This window comes from Paramormyrops kingsleyae, chromosome 1 (assembly GCF_048594095.1).
Source record: "Paramormyrops kingsleyae isolate MSU_618 chromosome 1, PKINGS_0.4, whole genome shotgun sequence".
Lineage (NCBI taxonomy): Eukaryota > Metazoa > Chordata > Actinopteri > Osteoglossiformes > Mormyridae > Paramormyrops > Paramormyrops kingsleyae.
The window spans coordinates 49,726,672-49,740,873 of record NC_132797.1 but is presented as its reverse complement, the minus strand read 5'-3'; the positions used below and the strand labels follow the sequence as shown (position 1 = coordinate 49,740,873).

Here is a 14,202-nt window from a genome sequence, read left to right as displayed (position 1 = left end):
AGTGAAAAATATATCTGTAATTACTTATAGACAAAAGAGTACTCGGACACCTGAAAGCAACAACAATTATTCTTACAAGTGATCATAAAATATAAAGAAAAGTATCTGGGTTGACTTAAATGATCTTGTCTCAGTTTTCAGTGATCTAGCTAAATTTGATGTTAAAATTCCCAATTAAGATTAAAATTAACTACCAATTGGAGTATAAGACATTTTAAAACTGAACAAGCCTTTTCTGGTTGTTTTTGAATAAGTGATATGAAAATGACAACAATTTTATAACATCATTACCCAATAGAAAAGTTAAACAGTCAAATAAAAAGATACCATTGATGTCCAGTGATTTATAATGAAACTACACTATGCAATCCACTTTACAGGTAGCCTGAATTGCTTGAATTCACTCCTTGTGCATTTGAGTGCCAGTTTACAAAAAAAGAAAGAAATATAGGCATCAGTGAAATTTATTCTTTCAACTGCCAGCCAATCAACTACTTTGTCAAAAGAAAGGGAAAATGGTGTACATTGCCTTATTGTGGTATAAACAGTGGTGAAGGATGCCTTTTCCTTTGTATTATAAACCTTTATATACAGTTCACATAAGTTCTATCTTTACAACATTAAAGGCACACAAAACAAATATATGTGAGGATATATACAAACCTTAGATGAATAAATATTTAAAATAAATCTACACTGGCGTACAATAAAGCTGTGCTCTAAAAAAGGAAACATTTAAAAGTTGGCCACAGATGTTTAGTCCAAAAATAACGTTATTAAGTATCATTCATATATGCATGTTTCAACATAAAATTACAGATGATATTAGCATAGTTGTTTTCTTCTAGCAAATACAGTAGGGTATATGAGTTGGTTATATTTGAAAACTATAAAAAAATATTACGCAACATTTTACTTAAAAGCCACATTTTTAGTCATTTATAAACACATTCATAATGCAACATAACACATTCATAAAGCATTTAAAAATGGATATAAATATTTATAAAAGGCATATTACAGTTATGTTTATTATGCATTATGACTGCCTTATGAAGCTCTCATTTATAATACATTAAAGATGCCATAAACAGATGCAGTACAAAGCATCTATAATGCTTATACCGACCATTATAATGTTTTCTAAAAGCATCTATAATGCATTATAGATGGGAATTTCATAAAGTATTAATAACAGATTATACACATTCCTATAATGTGTTATGCCTTTTGATAAATATGTATAGCCAAGTTTATAATCTTTTATGAATGCATTATTATTTATGAATGCATTTATAAATTACTAAAACATGACCTTAAGTATGTCTTACCAAATATTATTCAGCAGTATTAAGGATTGTCATGCCCATCTTTTAAAATGGTATTCTGGGTAGTGCAATTCTTATCATTAAAACATATTACAGTAAATATTACCACTATATATACACATACACACACATTACATATTCATATTCACAGTAAGTGCTTTTTCTGACCCTAGACATTCAGATACTGAGAAATTCAGTAAAGATTCATTTTACCAATTTTTGTAATTAATTTTTAATTCTTAGTTTAAAATGCAAATTCACAATATATGATTACTTGCTCATATTTGCATTGTAAATCTAAAAATGGCATGTTATCTGGTATTCAATTGTATCCTCCATGTGACTTGGCTTATATTTATTTGTTTGTATCACAACTATTTCTGAAATTCAGTGGGATAATACCAATGACCAAGAAAGACAGCTTGTGGGTTTGCCAGAATACAAAGCATTTCTCTCATGAAACTACCTTTCTGCAGGTGTGTGGACTTTTTTTTATTAGCGTTCAACCCCCTTTTTATCAACGATCACCTGCTGACATCGAGTTCAAATATAATATTTTTGCTTTGGATTTCACAAGAATATGGAAAGTACATTTTAAAGAAACCAGTTTCCAAAGGCACTTTATGTATATAGTAAAAAAAAAACAAAAACCTGGAAATATATTTTTTCAGTTAAATGTTGTCTGATGTTCCAGGACCTCAAGGTAGTCAGGCTCTGTCTGTAAATTAGTTTTCAGTTCAAAATATTCATTCTTTGTTTGTTCAACCATGACTTTTCTTGGTCTTGTGTACATGATTGTCTCCATTAATTTCAGTTCCTCATGTCTTCCCTGACCAGGAACATCCAATGTAGGCTGTAGCTGGGAGATGTTCTTCCTGAGGCACTTTGTGATTCCAAGTTGCTGGAGCTCCCTTTCACACTCAATAATGTTCCGGTACAAGCAGTTTGTGTCACCGAGGGTAACAAAGTCTGATGGGTACTCTGCCACAGCTCTGAATTTCATATGTGATCCTGTCAGGGGTGACTCATTCTCCTTTTCCAGTAGAACCCTACAAATATGCTTTGGCTCCACCATATCATGCTCAACCAGTTCTTGCTCTTTCTGACGAGTACAATAGGTGGGATTCCTGCACACCTTAATTATGGGGCTGTGTGTCGTCTCATCATACATGTCCATTCTCGGCCTTGATGCTACATGATGAGTGGTTTTCTGGCCAAACATCCTGTATTGCAGATGTATAGGACTATTGTCTCTAGGCTGGTCCTCGACTTGTTCCTTCATTAACTTACGTCGACGGTGCAAGACCAAGACAACAATTCCAGCAGCACAAAAAACAATAATGAGAAAAAGGATCAATAAGCTAAGAATTAACACTGAAAGTGGGATGGTGTCTCTGAAAGAATGAAAGAAGTCCCTCATGGTGTTTGTTGTTGTAGAAGTGGTTGTCACATCTCCATTATCCTCCTCTGTTGGCACAAAGCTGTATGTCACTAGGCTGGGGCATATGGCGTCATGTCTCAGAGTCCTCAGTTCCATCTTGGCTGTCTTCCTTGGGGAGTGACATAAAATAGCACCCACTATTGTATCTTTCCCAAGCTTCTCAACCCATTGTTTAAAGCCAATCAAGTCACAAGTACAGTCCCATGGGTTTTCTTCCAAATAAATCTGCTCCAGAGAATCAAGCTGATCCAACACATCATTAACAGGAATGTGCATGAAGAGGTTTTTCCTCAAATTCAATTTGGAAAGTGGCACATTTTGAAATATCTGTGATGGAAGTGTTTGCAGGAGATTGTTGTTTAATGACAAAAGTTTGAGATTTGGCACAGTATTAAAGGTCCCAGGGAGAATGTTTTTAATTACATTATATTCCAAGTACAAATATTCAAGGTTATGGAGTCCAACAAACATGCTTGATGATAACTGATCAAGTCTGTTGCCATTCAGATACAACTTTTTGAGATGGCCTAAACTGAGAAAAGCTTCATTATCTATATAATAAATATGGTTGTTTGCCAAATTCAGTAATTCTAAACTTTCATATGCCACAAAGTCATATTTTAGTAGCGTTTGAATCATGTTTCCTGTCAGTACAAGCTTTGTTGGGCTCTGTAATGGTAATCCAAGATCGGAAATCCTTTGGATACCTCGATCCTGACAGTGGACTAAGAAACCTGCCATTGGAATACTATGGCAAGAACAATGTTCAATACAGAACTTCTCCGGTACAAGTGCTGGTGTTGGAATCTTCCCATGATCCCATGGTTTTGGATTTTGCAGGACTTTTGGGGTGGCTGTCACCTCCATGTCTGATGGCTTGGAAGGTTCCTCCAGGTCAGCATGAGAGGGACACAGCACATCCTTCTTCACCTTGCCCAAAAGGCTGCCCTTTAGATGTGGGGGGGCAACGCAAACCACCTCACTGATGGCAGACAATGTGCGCATATCCTCCATCCAGATTTTTAGAGGCATTATCTCGCAATCGCATACCCAGTCATTGTCATCCAGCAGCAACTCCATAATGCGGCCAATGTGCTCAAGAAAGCCCACATAAGGCAGAGACTGCAGCTGGTTTCCACGCAGATCTACATGGGTCAAGGGCACAAATCGAAAAATGTTACTGGGCATAAACTCAATTGAATTGTCATTCAGTATGAGAACTTTTAGCCGAACAAGCTTGCTAAACGTCCCAGGTTCAATAACTTGAATAAAATTTGTATCTGCTTGAAGGTACTCCAAATTGACCAAGCCTTGAAAAGTGTCCTCTTTTAACATGACCAAGAAATTTCTGTTGATATGCAACTTCTTAAGTGAGCTAAACCCATTGAATATTCCTGGCTCCAGCTCTTGTATACTGTTAGCTCCAAAATGAAGGGAGACTGCATTCCTGAAATCACTTAAGTCTTCGGCGTGCAGTTCCACTAGGTCATTTTTGTGCAGATTTAGGTGGAATGGAATGGCTAGTGGCACTTTGATTTGGGAAATTCTGGTAATATTTCTTTGCTCACAGTTTACATATAAGATACCATCTTTTTCTGTGCAAGTGCACAGACTGTCACATGAAGTTTTCGCTGATGGCTTGGAAGGCTGGATGCTTTGAGAGGTAGCCGAAATAGTAAAGGAGTAAAAGACGATCATGCAGGCCAACATTTTCTCTTCGAAGTCTGTAAAGACAGAGAAAGATTGTTTTTAAAAAAAAGTCGAACAAAGCAGTTTGACCTAGAACTCGATCTGAATATCAGAAGTCGAACCGTGAATGCCGACCTAATATAAATTGTACGCACCAGGAAATGAGTCATACTACAACGCAATTCTTACTTGAATGCCTTCTTCACAGACTGGACGATTAACCAAATAAAGCAGCGCAACATTACAGTAACTAATAATAAATAAACCACTAACTTACGTGTACTATTAGAGCATTTATGTCATTTATTTAAACTTTATTTTACCAGGTAAATTAACTGAAAACCAGTTCTCACTGCTTTACGTGATATTCGGGAGAAATAGAAGATTATGCATCGGAACTGCCTGGGATACAAACGTCATGCGTGTAACTAAACTCTTCAGCCAATAAGGGCAAAGGTGTGTCATCACGGAGGCGGTTCCAGTTTGTGCAGCCGGGTGAGAAGTCGTAATGCATCTAACCGTAATGCATTGCGTCAGGATCAGAATGCGTTGCTTTATGCCAGCACTGTAAGCAAGTCGAACGCACCGAATGACCGGACTGGGGAAACAAACTGAAACGCGGACTTAATACAGAGGACTAATGACAACAACCAGAAACAGCTGATCACATGGGGATCCCACACGAGGTTAACGAGGGGGCGTGGCACACGGAAGGAGCGGACGATCGGGGCAGGACAGGGGTAATAATAAGATCTTTATCATTTTGGAAGCCATTAAGAAAAAAATGTTCTTCTTGTTTTATCCTGTTCATTTTGTGTTTAAATCAGGGGTGCCCAAAGTGGGGCCCACGGGCCAAGGTTGGCCCGCCGTACTATTTAGATTGGCCCGCCAATGAATATCTAAAATTTTAAATTATACTGTACTAAAATTTGTTTCAAAAATTCTTAAAGCAAGAATCCCAATGTAGCTATCAGTGCGTTTACTTTTTAGTGTACGTTGGTCTAACTAATATACAGTCGAACCCGGTTATGTCGCCGGACTAGGGGGTTGCCAAAAAGCGTCGAGATAACCGATGATCGAGATAACCGAAAACCAATATGGCGGCAATATACTGTATTAAGATATGCTTGAAATGTATTTATGTGCGTTAATAAATTAGAATGTACATGCACGGGTTTTTGGCGTTGCCGTGATTTGTTTGATGACGCGATCGGCATGCTATAAAAATGCACATACATGTCGGCTAACAACAAAAGGCATATGTGCACCAACTAAAAGCGGAGATTTACCAGTATACAATAAAAACCACCGTCGATTCTCGATACAAACCTTTAATTATATTATCCAACACTGCAAACACAAAGATCGCTCACAAAATCACAAAAAAGCCTGCGGGGTGTAATTCGTTGTTACAAAAAGCAAATCTGCAGTGTCAAAATTACATTCACAAGTCATTTCGCTCTGACAGCTCTGAAATGTATCGTACACGCAGTTAATATGGTTTCTTTACAAAGTCTAAAATGCTTAGTTGCTTTTTGCCTTTAACAGTCTGCTTGAAAACAAATGCTTCGATATTATTTATGCTGTCTAAAACAGTCCATCCCCTACAAAAGAACCATACTGTCAAATTTTTTGTAGCATTTCTATCACCTCACCAGCAGAGGGAATTGGTTCCAAATCTTCGTCCGCATCTTCTTCATCTTCGTTGTCATTGCCGCATGCAGATATGCTTGGCTTTGGTTTTGATGGGGATTTACCTAGATCGCGTTTCACCTGCGTTGTTCAGCGAATTACCATGCGAATGCGATTTGAACACGCGCTGTTTAGCACTTGTGATACATTTTAAAAAGCCGGCGATTAGTTAGGGGGATCGAGATAACCGATGTTAAGTGGCGATTTTGGCCCTCTTTCGTGCTCGAGATATTAGGGTTCGGCGACATAAAAGAATCGACATAACCGATGAGAAATGCTATTGCAATAAGGGAATTTGGCGGTTCCACTTCAAAAACGTCGACTTAATAGGGTTGGCGAGTTAGCTGAGGTCGAGATAAGTGGGTTCGACTGTATATTATATAGTCCTCACTCATGGTGTTTTGATTACATTTGAAATATCTAAGACTAAAATTGAAATACAAGCAACTATAAGGGTAATGTAGAGTATATCTGTGCACATATGTACATTTCCACACTTCATAAATAGTCATATTTTAACAATTTACAAAAAGTCCCATGAGTCTTTGCTTATATTGTTGCTACTGTTGTTGTGTTGCTGTTGGACATGCACTCTTTGACATTTTGCACTACATGTGATTACAAAAGTTTAGATGTGCTCTAAATGCCTATATATGACATATTTGTCATATTTTGTTTAATGTTATTTACACAGAAAGGAAGGTTAGATAACTGTTTGATAAATAAAAGTAGCCTACTTTACTTTACTATTAGTGTTTGTATTTTGTGTAAAATATTACATTTGGCCCGCGGTCCTCCGGTAGATTTTCATTTTGGCCCACTAAGGGAAAATGTTTGGGCACCCCTGGTTTAAATGCTAAAAAAAAAAAAAAAAAAAAAAAAAAAACATATTTAGGTGTAATTTGGGGGGGCCGGGAACCAATTAATTGGTTTTCCATTATTTCTTATGGGAAAAATTCGATCAGAACTCGAACTTATTAGGATTCGATCCGTAGTCAGGAACGGATTAAGCTCGAGAACCGAGGTACCACTGTGTGTGTGTGTGTGTGTGTGTGTGTGTGTGTGTGTGTGTGTATGTATGTATGTATGTATGTATGTATGTGTATATATATATATATATATATATATATATATATATATATATATATATATAGACACACACACACTCACCTAAAGGATTATTAGGAACACCATACTAATACGGTGTTTGACCCCCTTTCGCCTTCAGAACTGCCTTAATTCTACGTGGCATTGATTCAACAAGGTGCTGAAAGCATTCTTTAGAAATGTTGGCCCATATTGATAAGATAGCATCTTGCAGTTGATGGAGATTTGTGGGATGCACATCCAGGGCACGAAGCTCCTGTTCCACCACATCCCAAAGATGCTCTATTGGGTTGAGATCTGGTGACTGTGGGGGCCATTTTAGTACAGTGAACTCATTGTCATGTTGAAGAAACCAATTTGAAATGATTCGAGCTTTGTGACATGGTGCATTATCCTGCTGGAAGTAGCCATCAGAGGATGGGTACATGGTGGTCATAAAGGGATGGACATGGTCAGAAACAATGCTCAGGTAGGCCGCGGCATTTAAAAAATGTCCAATTGGCACTAAGGGGCCTAAAGTGTGCCAAGAAAACATCCCCCACACCATTACACCACCACCACCAGCCTGCACAGTGGTAACAAGGCATGATGGATCCATGTTCTCATTCTGTTTACGCCAAATTCTGACTCTACCATTTGAATGTCTCAACAGAAATCAAGACTCATCAGACCAGGCAACATTTTTCCACTCTTCAACTGTCCAATTTTGGTGAGCTCGTGCAAATTGTAGCCTCTTTTTCCTATTTGTAGTGGAGATGAGTGGTACCCGGTGGGGTCTTCTGCTGTTGTAGCCCATCCGCCTCAAGGTTGTGCGTGTTGTGGCTTCACAAATGCTTTGCTGCATACCTCGGTTGTAACGAGTGGTTATTTCAGTCAAAGTTGCTCTTCTATTAGCTTGAATCAGTCGGCCCATTCTCCTCTGACCTCTAGCATCAACAAGGCATTTTCGCCCACAGGACTGCCGCATACTGGATGTTTTTCCCTTTGCACACCATTCTTTGTAAACCCTAGAAATGGTTGTGCGTGAAAATCCCAGTAACTGAGCAGATTGTGAAATACTCAGACCGGCCCGTCTGGCACCAACAACCATGCCACGCTCAAAATTGCTTAAATCACCTTTCTTTCCCATTCTTACATTCAGTTTGGAGTTCAGGAGATTGTCTTGACCAGGACCACACCCCTAAATGCATTGAAGCAACTGCCATGTGATTGGTTGATTAGATAATTGCATTAATGAGAAATTGAACAGGTGTTCCTAATAATCCTTTAGGTGAGTGTATATATATATATATATATATATATATATATATATGTGCAATGTTCAAGCGTGGCAAATAGCACATTGAAAACATTCATGCTGTCAAGAAGTCAACTATAGGCATAAGGTGCTAGGCTGAGCTTACAATGAATGGTACAAGTGCAAGCAAGGTATAAGAGTAATAAGTGTAAGCAGTTTTGGAGCAGGACGTACCGGCAAATACACAACTACATGTATAACTATTAACAAAGTAAGAATCTAATAAAACTATTCAATGGCCAGTAAGTGCAACCTAAGAGGATCCAAAGAACAGTTTATTATGAGAAATTATTAAATCCAAACTATTCCTCACATAAGACAGTCATTAATGACAACCTTTTCACCTTAAAGTTAAAGACTATTTATTTATTATGTAAAACAAACTAAGGGATGTGCTCATTAAATGCATTGTGTCATATGGGAAAATTGGCTATGTTAACTGTAGGAAAAATCCAGCTGACAATTAAAGCATTGGCATAAACTGAAGGCAAAAAATGACAAAGGAAGCAGTTTCTGCTCTATTTTAAGAATGAAATGTAGCTTCAGTTGAGGGAAACGTGCCTCCTTTTGAATTAAGTGAAGCTTGCAATCATTCCCTCATGAACATAAGCATGAATGTCTCATGAACAACATTTAGGGTGTACTCACACTAGGCATGGTTGCCGTGAACCGGGCCCGAGTACGATTCTCCCCACTCCCCCTCTGGCCTGCACTCACATAGGGTTTCAGCATTCGTGCCGGAGCATGCTTACATGATTATGGTGCGACGGTTTCAGGATAAACAGGAAGAGCGGCGCTCTCGCTGAACGCAATGGAGTCCATCGCTCTTGTTACTTTGTTGATAGTAATTTTGAGTCGTTTGGTCCGCAGTGGTCCACAGCCCTCTCACAGCCTGTTGCTAAACAGGTCTATCGCTTTTGTGGCACGAAAATTTTCATGCAATCATGCTGCTCGTATGAGGAGGTTTGCAAGGTACCAGCTGAAGTGCAGCAAGGACTTTGCAGCTTTGATTACCGACTACAGTTCTCATACATCGACAAGGTGAGAATTAATATACTGAAATGTCATTGAATACAATTGAAAAGTGTATTATGAAATTTGAAATACAATATGTTTATAATGTTTTTTGTAATGATGACAGTAGCGTTCTATAGATAATAATCATGTAACTTACTATCACTTGCTGGTCAATATTAGTTACATTCTTGTAGTAAGACACCTGTATTCAATGGGACACATCACTATTATGTGTGCACTTGAATACTACTCCAGCACGGTTAGCGCTCACACTACATGCGAACCGTGCCCGAGTCCAACTGAACCGTGCTCTGGCACACCTCTTCCAAGCGTGCTAGGGACGGCTAAACGAACCGCGCCCGGGCATGGTCCGGAGTACTCACACTAGTCAAACGAACCGCGCTTTGGTGGTCAAACGCACTCGGGCACGGTTCAAACTGCCTAGTGTGAGTATACCCTAACTTAGCTAGCAAGTATGATTTAAGTGCTAATTATGATTAAATATACTAATGATACTTGGCCCCAGCCAAGGAGAAGACAGATAAACAAGTGCAGTACAAGGCTCAATATGCCAAACTGACTGTTTATGCATCACTAGTGATTTGTCAATACCAATTTGTATGCACTACAGGTCCATAAACTACATTTGCTAAATAGAATTTGAGTGCTGCCAATTACATTTTGTAGTGATACAATTATTTTTGAGTACAGTAAGAATGCATTGTTGATATTAATATTTGTACAACACCAGTGGCTTTTCCTGTATACGACTTTAAGTCAGTAGCGTCAGTTGACCTATTTTTGGGTTTTTAGCCCCCATCCAACCATCCTGCCATCCATTCATCATACTTCCATCCATCCTCACATCACTTTTCCTGGTCAGGCTTGTAGTTGTAGATAAATGAATATGTAGATAAATAAATATGGAGGGAAAAAAACATGAGTTTTAAGCATCTGTTTAATATCACTAGCATATTTCAAGAAACTTAACTGCTCTATAAATTGTCAAAACATATTGTTAAATTAATTAATTTAATAATATATATTTACTATATACTGTATTATGATTAATGTTATATTTAGAGGCAATTTGTGTGTTTATTTTTTATTGAACATTTTTCTCACTCCAGAACATTTGTTTTGTCTGTGTAACACGATGCAAAATGCATATTTCAGCAAAAAATGAAATGCATCTGCTGCAATATGCAATATATTAAAACAAGATGAAGCATTTCAGTTCACCAACCCAAAGTATGCTCTTTTTAGAAAACGACCTAGTAAAACGTGATCCCCAACACAGCAGGGGCTGTATGAAACCTCTTGTCCCTGAAGACATTAAAAGTGACCAACACAAAACCATTCATTATGCAGTCAAGTAATAATGGAATGTCATGTAGTACTGATGGACGGGAAGATAGTAAGTGCTCTTGACACAAAGAGTATGTTAATGTCCACTGTTCACTGCCTTCCACTCCCCAATCTTTATCCAAGTACAGCACATACAAGCTACCTCCTGTTAATTATGTAGGTAATCCTATAGCAAAAAAGATTTGAAATAAACAACCATCCAAGCATGAATATGCATCTGGTCATTGGCTGGCTTTCTCTACATGATACATTATATCAGGCCAAGTTTTAGAATTTGAGTTTAAAGTTCTACCCTAAAACTACTTGGTTATCCTATAAGAACCATTGTTTGGATTAAACACTTTATCGTTAATATCCAAATGATAAGCAGTTATGTCAGTTTGGCTAATGGCACTGAAAATACAATGGCGCATAACAGCTGTAACACTAACTGTAACAATACATGGTTATGTGTCTTTAAAGACAGGAAAAACAGGAGAAAAAAACCTACTCATCCTTTTTATAACAGCCTCACCTATTTATCCAAGTAAACTTTTAAAAAGTTTTCCCGTTTATATACGTTACACCAATTTAAAAAAGGGCTGCTTTTCTGGGGAGCTGTTCATTCAGCTTTCATTATTTCCATCCATTTATCTAAACTGCCATTTTCTTTTCATATTCCAGTAAAAATTCTGAACAAACACCAGAACAACATTTTATTAGTCTTCACAATTGTCTGTAACTGGAGGCCACAGAGTGCCCTAGTGCTTGAATAGGATACATTCCCAACATTTCGACTGCATTATTCTTTTTCACCCAGCAGCATAAGGCAAACGGAAACATAGCCTACAGCAAGGAGTTGAAGGTTGTTTTCTGCCGCATGCTGGTGGGGCATCTACGAGTATGCAGTTAGAGGGCTGATTACCTTAACCACGTCAGGATTTTCTGTCTACAAAGAATGCCTGTATCAGAACATAGGCGACACATCCATCCATCCATCCATTGTCCAACCCGCTTATCCTACTGGGTCGCGGGGGGTCCGGAGCCTATCCCGGAAGCAACGGGCACGAGGCAGGGAACAACCCTGGATGGGGGGCCAGCCCATCGCAGGGCACACTCACACACCAGCCACCCACACATGCACACCTAAGGGCAATTTAGCAACGCCAATTAGCCTCAGCATGTCTTTGGACTGTGGGGGGAAACCGGAGTCATAGGCGACACAGCGGTACAGATTAATTACACCCACAATTAATTAAAAAGTACCAATAGTACGTAATAAGCAGCTATCGGCTACCCAGTGTTTGTATCTTTCTACAGAGATACAATTGCAGCCACGTAATCGCAGCATGCTTCTTATTGGCAAACTACAAAAAGTAAGAATGTTTTTCATTGCTGCTCATTTAAGAAGAGGCATTTTAATTTAGTTTCTTTTAAGGAAACAAAACAAAATACGGCTCGTAAGGTTGGGAACACAGGTAAAAATATTGCACACGCTTGCCATTTGTTACAGATGCATCGTGTTAAAAGGAAAAGGAACGCACATAAGAGGACAGGAATGGGTTGCGCAAAGTTCAAAATTTAACTGCCCACTGTTCTAAGTCAACAAGATCTTATAGTGATCATCTTAAAATGGTTCTGAAGCTCCCCATGGAGCCTAAACGCATAGCCAGAACCAGTGAACGTATAAATAAAACGTACCCGGATTATATTTTCGACTTTCTGTGTGTGTGTGTGTGTGTAGACAAACATAAAAAGAATATGTCGACACGTTGCATCAATGAAGTGTTTTAACTCGGCATTTATCACAGTTATGAAACACTTTCACATCCATGGCTGACACATACAAACACGCGAACTATTTATATCATGTAACTTATCACATCTACAATTTTGTGCAGCAAAACATTTGATAAATGCCAGGTGTGCGCTATTTAGAAGTAATCTGCCCATTCTTAAATGCTTTCAAAACGTCCAGTATAAACCATGTAAAACCAAATGATTAACTCATGGGACAGTTTAAGTTAGCATATATATCAGCGTAAACATTATGTTATTTAGGTAGAAAAAGGTGAAGTTAGTTTTGTATAATTCGTATTGTGGCTTTCCGGAACCTAAAAATATTTGTGCAATAAAGACACCTGAATAAGGAACTTCCGGTATAGTGTTGTCAGAAACTTGTCAAAAGCTTTTAATTGCTATATTTAATAAGCTACGGCTTCGTAGATGTCTTAAATATGTAGATCGTGGTGTACAGGTACAGTACTATACATAAGCAAGAAATACGTACCCGGTGTGTCGAACAGGAAGGTCAATAAATAATCCAAAAATGTTAAGTTTTTAAAAGACGATTCATCTCAAAATGCAGAATATGTTTAACGTTTACAGTGCGTATATCTTCTCCATAGCTCTTGGCAATTAAGTACCCAGATAACATGTAGTTTGAACTATCTTTTTTCAGACGTTTCTTCTACTCCACTAAAGATTTTAAAACGTTAATATACTCGAACATTTTTGCTATAAGTATTATCCAGATTTCTTTTCCATGTAGTCCAGTTTGGGTTTCCTTATCGTGTGCAGTTTAGAAATTCTGCTAACCCAACGGCGCCCATGGAAAAATGATAAAATACATAAAACTGTTCGTCGGTGTATCTCCTTCACATTAAGGTCTGCAAAACTGGCCAGCGGCTGTATAAAGCAGGCGTGACCGAGTGGACTTGTCGCCATCTGACTCAGCCCCTCTCCGCACGAATGTGGATCCACGATCCTGGCTGCTTCGGCTCCTCCTTCATGAAGCTACGCTGCTGCTCAAGTGCGCCTCTGACGCCGCGAGGTGTGTAACACTACTCAGCTCTGCAGAGGTATGTGTGGCGCTGGAAGCCAGTCACTTCGGAGTATATCGTACTTCATAAAATGCAGATAATATTTAGGCCAAATAATGGCGCTGACATTATAATGTTTTATATTAGCATCTATTTCTTTATAATTAGAAACTCCTATTGATTGTTAAGTATTTATTCATGAAGGCTGTCCACAATTTAAGGGTAGTAGTCGCAGGAGGCAAAGCAGAAATTGTAATGATGATTTTGTAGCTCCAGTGAGATGGCCCTGCATTGTGGAGCCTATTTCCAGCAAACAGCAATACATCCTTAGATCGTCCTTAGGACATCCTCTTTTGGTCCGGATGTCATCCCCAAAGATCGTCTTTAGGACGCCCAAATGGGAAGTTTTTTTACGTCCTGAAGATGACTTTAAGGGATGTGTTAAGGACATCTAGAGTACCA

At 38.5% G+C, this 14,202-nt stretch overlaps 1 protein-coding gene across 1 annotated transcript; it reads right to left on the bottom strand.

Annotated features, from left to right (window-relative positions):
• Positions 1-446: 446 nt before the first annotated feature.
• Positions 447-13,709, bottom strand: LOC111842723 (SLIT and NTRK-like protein 6). Its single transcript, XM_023809628.2, has 2 exons — positions 13,209-13,709; positions 447-4,493 (listed from the first exon to the last, which is right to left on the bottom strand). The coding sequence occupies exon 2, from the start codon at positions 4,477-4,479 to the stop codon at positions 1,996-1,998; it is 2,484 nt and encodes an 827-aa protein (XP_023665396.1). The 5' UTR covers positions 4,480-4,493; positions 13,209-13,709; the 3' UTR covers positions 447-1,995.
• Positions 13,710-14,202: the final 493 nt, after the last annotated feature.